At 47.0% G+C, this 5888-nt stretch overlaps 1 protein-coding gene across 1 annotated transcript in view; it reads left to right on the top strand.

Moving 5' to 3' along the window:
* LOC119312686 (B3 domain-containing protein Os06g0194400-like) overlaps nt 1-2892 on the top strand; it is a 9487-nt gene extending 6595 nt beyond the window's left edge. Inside the window, exons 3-5 of the mRNA XM_037588435.1 lie at nt 443-646; nt 1139-1953; nt 2294-2892. Of these exons, the coding sequence (XP_037444332.1) occupies nt 443-646; nt 1139-1210 (276 nt within the window). The 3' untranslated portion in view covers nt 1211-1953; nt 2294-2892. The remainder of the gene's footprint in view (nt 1-442; nt 647-1138; nt 1954-2293) is intronic.
* The last annotated feature ends 2996 nt before the right edge of the window (nt 2893-5888 follow it).

Raw genomic sequence — 5888 nt, 5'->3', positions numbered from 1 at the left:
AGGCGCTGGTTGGGAGGAGGAGGCGGCGCGAGCGGGAGAGAGCCGGCCGGAGGGGTGGAAGGAGGAGGCCGGGCGGCGGCGGGGAAGGAGGAGAGGGAGGCGCTGGTGGGGAGGAGGACACGCGAGTGCGGGAGCGAGGCGGCTAGGGTTATCTCCACAGGAGCCGCCGCTTATATACCCATGTGCGTGAAATGACGAAAATGCCCTCTGCGGGGGGCAAGATTTACGTGCGGTGGCACGGGATCTTTACAATGGAGTAAAACTGTTCATTGCAACAGTGTCAACTCTCGATCCGACGGCGCAGGTCATCTGGGAGCTCGATCCGACGGCCCAGATTTCATCAAGAGCGCAGATCCAACGGCCAGGAACGCCAAGCGGCTGAGGAGGCTGGAGGTGAACCGGCATTCTTATTACTCGATACGTATGCATCGTGACGTGACAGACAATCCCGAAGCACTTCGTCGAGCATCTCCCGGCGCACGACGAGGCGGTCGTCTTGGTGGACGAGGCGGATGAGGAGTTCCACATGCTGTACAATGCCAGACACCACTTCGTCAACAAGGGGTGGAGAGGGTTCGCCGCCCGCCATGACCTCGCCGACGGCGATTGCTTGGTTTTCCAACTGACAGAGAGGACAAAGTTCAAGGTGAGAGACTTAGCATCTTCACCATTCCATGCATAAAATCGCTCTGCTTTTACTATCAGGAACTCCACATTCAGTACGAGGGCATATATATAACTCGTTCCAAATGTGGTCGTATACAACTCCTACACGGGGAAAACCCTGTTATGGCTGCATAATAATAACCAAACCAGACCAAGTCATTGTGTAATCTCAAACCTCGGTGTTTTTTATATATGTCTTGGATTTAAATTATAAAGCAGGTTATATGCCATGTCCATGATTGAAACCAGTGATTTGTGGTTACATTACATGTTCAAAGATAGGAAGTTAGGCCTGTTTTGGTAGCCGATTTTGCGCACGGTTTGCGGGGAAGCATGCGATTGCTCAACATCAGTGCCAGATGCGTTCGTTTAATCTAATGGAAGGGATTCTTTTATGGCCTGATCATGTGGAGGTCATTTTATCTTACTGCTAAGTGCACATTATCTGACTTCTTCTATGTAAATCATGCAGGTCTACATAATTAGAGCAAGTTCCAGTCACGGAGATGACCAAACTTCTGACGATAAGGACGAACACAAATGAAGCTGTGTGCTTCTGAATTCTGATACAATGATTGATCGGGGCAGGCACACTGTTCTTATACCCTTGTTTGCCTAGGTTACGGAATACCTGAATTAAACATTTCTTTTATCTTTTGCCGAGGCACCGATTTCATAATTGGCCAAGCTCAGTTTTGTGGATAAAAATTACAAACCCGCTCGCTTCCGAGTTAATTATGAGCAAACAACTGTGTTTCCTGCACTGGAGTTGGATGTTTTTGCGAAACGCACTGGTCGTCTCTCCCATTTCCCTATTGGCTTGAGATTTGGAGCCTGACATGTGAAACTGGCATCTTATTTTGTTGATTTGGTAGTGCTGCACGTCTAGTGGTAGTGGCATACCCACGATCCCGCTCGGCTGAGTCCAGCAACCTGTATATATCACCCAGCCTTGAGCATAATGGAAGTGTGCTGAATCCCATCTCTTTCATTCTCTCAACACCTCTGTAACTTAATATAAGACGTTTTTATTTACACTATCATGGACTCTAAAACGTCTTATTTAAGTGGAATACTAAATAAAAGGCTCTTGTATAGGTTCTGACTTATCCGTATAGATGCTAACATGTCAAATGTGTTTGTTTCTTTTGCAGTTTGTAAGAGAAGCAATTTCTTCCTGGATGCTGGAGATTCGGCCGCAGCTCCGGCCTCCAGTGTCGTCATGTCGAGTCGTCGCATTCCCGGTCCCGGTGTAGCAGGATTTTTAACCTAGACTAGATAGTAATGGTAGGTAACAGCGCGTGCTGCAGACCTTGTATGGGTTGAAACTAAGCTTCTATTCTCCCCCGCAAAAAATGCTTCTTGCCTGATGATGGCCTCGAGTGCATTTTTCGTGCCCGTTTCCTTTTTTCGAGAGTATGCTTAAGCGTGCCATACTTTTATAAAAGAGGAGAAAAAGTTTTTACAAGGTAGGCCAAGAAGCGATCACAGGTTGATTGGTATGGCTGCTGGGAACTATTCATCTGCTCATCCCTACAGTACCAAACAGATACTGTAGGGATGACCAAACATATCATGCATAAACACACTTGATGAGCATATGATCAGCATTGTCTTGTTCTTGCAGGCAGAGGAAGAAGGGCATCGTATTATCATGCAGACCATGCCTCACTCGTCGATTGTGAAGTCCACATTCAGCGTTTTAGGGCGAGCCAAACGAATATCTTGCAATTCAGTGGCATCCAAGCTCTCCGAAGCCATGGTGCTCCAAACTGTGATGATCCCTGACACGGCATCATATAGGTAGAACTACCAGAGTATGCACCAGATTTACTCCACATCCAAGAGAAGTTGTCCTCCTGCTAGCTGCAGGTCATACTCCAAGGCTGCAAGTGCGTCCCACAGATTGATGTACTGAATCAAGGCCCGAGTAGAAAGGGCACCTCCAATATCCCTGACCCAGGCATTGTCCGGGTGCCCTTCAGACACGAGCCTCGAACCGTTCCTGTGTTGTTTGAGGTGCCTTGGGAGTTGGGATGGTCTTCTCTTCCGAGCGCTCGGGTGGGCGGCCCGCCCCAAAACCCTCCGGCCCGGAGGGTGCAAAGAAAAGGCAAATTCTGCTCAAATGTAGGGGCAAGTGCGAGGTGTCAAGTGTTTTTTGGACATCCCCAAAATATTTTGGGAGTTATGGAAGAATAGGGGATAGTGCTGACTTCCTAAAATGTAGTTCTTTTACGGGTGAGGATTTTTGACATCAGGGCTCCATGGAGTCCTAAATTATGAAAATCATTTTTTTAAGTTTTAAATAAATTTGAAATGAAATACATTTCTTGACTCCCCATGCCAGAGAACAACGAGCGGTATGATGAAAATTGGCCTCCTTGATTCCCTCCCAACTCCTTAAATCATTTGCGCTCAACGAAACCGCTGGCATGGCTTGCTACCTCTTGAGCTTGCGTTGGTTTTCCCTTGAAAAGGAAATGATGATGCAACAAAGTAGCGTAAGTATTTCTCTTAGTTTTGAGAACCAAGGTATCAACAGTAGGAGACAATGCACAAGTCACCGAATACCTGCACAAACAATCAACAACTTGCGGAACAGTGGACAGATTTGATCATGGAGTGTGTGTCATCCGTGTCGTATAATGTTAGATTCAACTCTGAGAGCACTGATGTTTTTGAGCCAACACGAGGCCTGCGACAAGGGGACCCCTTGTCCCCCTACCTCTTTCTACTCTGTGCGGAGGCACTATCTAGCATGTTACAAGCGGAAGAGAACAATGGCACATTGGTAGGGGTCAAGGTATGCAGGGAGGCACCGCAGATTTCTCATCTGCTCTTCGCTGACGATTCCTTAATTCTTATGAGAGCTGATGGCCAAAATGCAGTGTGCCTCCGAAGGGTCTTGGATGATTACTGTACGAGCTCAGGTCAGTTGGTCAGCGAGGCTAAATCTAGCATATACTTCAGTCCAAACACCCCGGTGGAGGAGAAAGTCGTGGTATGTCAACAACTGAATATTAATACGGAAGGCCTTAACGATAAATATCTTGGGTTACCATCCATGGTGGGAACGGACAGAAGTGACTCTTTTGAGTATCTAATCGACAGAGTAAATCAGGTGATGATAGGATGGAAGGAGAAGCTGCTTTCCACAGGGGGGAAAGAAACGCTTATTAAGGTTGTTGCTCAGGCCATGCCGGTGTTCGCGATGTTTGTATTCAAAATTCCGGAAAAAATATGCAAAGGAATGACGGATGCTATATCGAAATACTGGTGGGGAGATGACGACAATCATAAGCGGATCCATTGGGCAGCTTGGTGGAAGTTGTGTATACCTAAAGAAAGGGGAGGTTTAGGATTCAGGGACCTACACAGTTTTAACTTAGCTCTACTTGCTAAACAAGTTTGGAGGCTGCTTGAGAATCCTGATTCTTTGTATGCTCAGATATTGAGAGCCAAGTATTATCTGGACAGAAAGCTTCTTGATGCCAAGGTGAAAAGTGGAAGCTCGTATACATGGCAGAGTATTTGTGCTGGCATTAATACATTCAGGAGAGGGGCAATATGGCGCATAGGTGATGGATCACAAGTGAACATCTGGGCTGACTCGTGGATACAATCGAGTGCTGATGGCCGTGTCATTACACCACGAGGAGGGACCCTTCTGTCTAAGGTTTCGGAGTTGATTGATCCGGTCACCGGGTTTTGGGATCAACAGTTGATAAGTGATGTGTTTTGGCCGGTCGATGCGCATAGAATTCTTGCCATTCCGCTGGCACCACATGGGATGATGGAAGATTTTGTAGCCTGGAGGTTTACAAGGAACTTCGCCTTCTCGGTCCGATCTGCTTATCATGTCGAGTGGCAACATCAATTTGCATGCTGGTATGAACGAACAGAGGGGGAGCCATCCCAGCGTTACCCGGTGTGGAAAAAACTATGGGAGTCGCCTGCCCCCGCTAAGGTTAAGATCCATGCTTGGAAGGTCTTACATGGATTCATACCATGTTTTGGGGTATTGGCAAATCGCCATATTGATACTTCTGATAGCTGCCCTATGTGTGTGGGTGGATGCGAAGATATTATGCACGCTCTCTTCACTTGCCCTAGGGCAGCAGAAGTATGGAGATGTCTGAATCTTGACGGGTTCGTGGACGAGGCGTGTGATACTGACAGGGCGGGCTCGGCAGCGTTGGACTATATTTTATGTGCTCCTACTCGACAGACAGTGATCCAAGATATCCCAGCTCAATTTCTAATCCTTGTGGGTATATGGTACATTTGTTGGGAGCGTAGACAACACGTCCACGGGGAGGAAGTGCAGCCCCCGGTCCGAGCTGCGCTGGCGATTGCAGCACTCGCAGCAAATTACATCAAGGCTACGAAGAAGAATGTGATAGAGAGATCATCTGGTTGGAGGAAACCGCAGGAGGACTTTGTCAAATTGAATGCAGATGACCTTCAGGGGGCTGTAGGAGCTGCTCTACGGGACTGCAGAGGTGGATTCATCGCAGCTTCAAACGAGAGGCTGGAGCATGTTGCTGACGTTGGGACGGTGGAAGCACATGCACTACGGCATGGCCTCTTGCTAGCGCAGCGGATGGGGATCACCAAGCTCATTGTGGAGTCCGACTACCTTGAGGTGATTGAAACTATGAACAATGGGGGTTTTACGGCATCAGGCGCATCAGCGATCTATTCGGATTGTTTGGTCCTCATCATAAGTTATACTTTTGTTCACTGCCCTAGGGAGGCAAATTCTGTCGCTCATATTTTAGCTAGGCAAGCGGTGTTGGCTCCATCTTCCGTCTGGATTGAGGAGCCGCCGGCTTTCATTGTAAAGGGCTTAGTGGATGATGTAACTCTGTTTTGATCCAATAAAAGATTTCCGAAGTTTCAAAAAAAAAACAATCAACAACTTGCACCCAACGCGATAAAAGGGGTTGTCAATCTCTTCACGTTCACTTGCAAAAAGTGAGATCTGATAGAGGTAGATAAACGGTAAAGTAAATATTTTTGATATTTTTTGTTTATAGATTGAAAAGTAAAGATTGCAAAATAGTAGATCAGAAACTAGCAAGACGTAACAAGATTCAATAATATGGGAAAGAGACCCGGGGGCCATAGGTTTCACTAGTGGCTTCTCTCAAGATAGCAAATATTACAGTGAGTGAACAAATTACTGCCGACCAATTGATAGGAAAGCGCATAATTATGAT

The sequence above is a fragment of the Triticum dicoccoides genome, chromosome 5B, assembly GCF_002162155.2.
Source record: "Triticum dicoccoides isolate Atlit2015 ecotype Zavitan chromosome 5B, WEW_v2.0, whole genome shotgun sequence".
Taxonomy (NCBI): Eukaryota; Viridiplantae; Streptophyta; class Magnoliopsida; order Poales; family Poaceae; genus Triticum; species Triticum dicoccoides.
The sequence above is the reverse complement of the archived record's forward strand: the minus strand, read 5'-3'. Positions and strand labels throughout refer to the sequence as shown.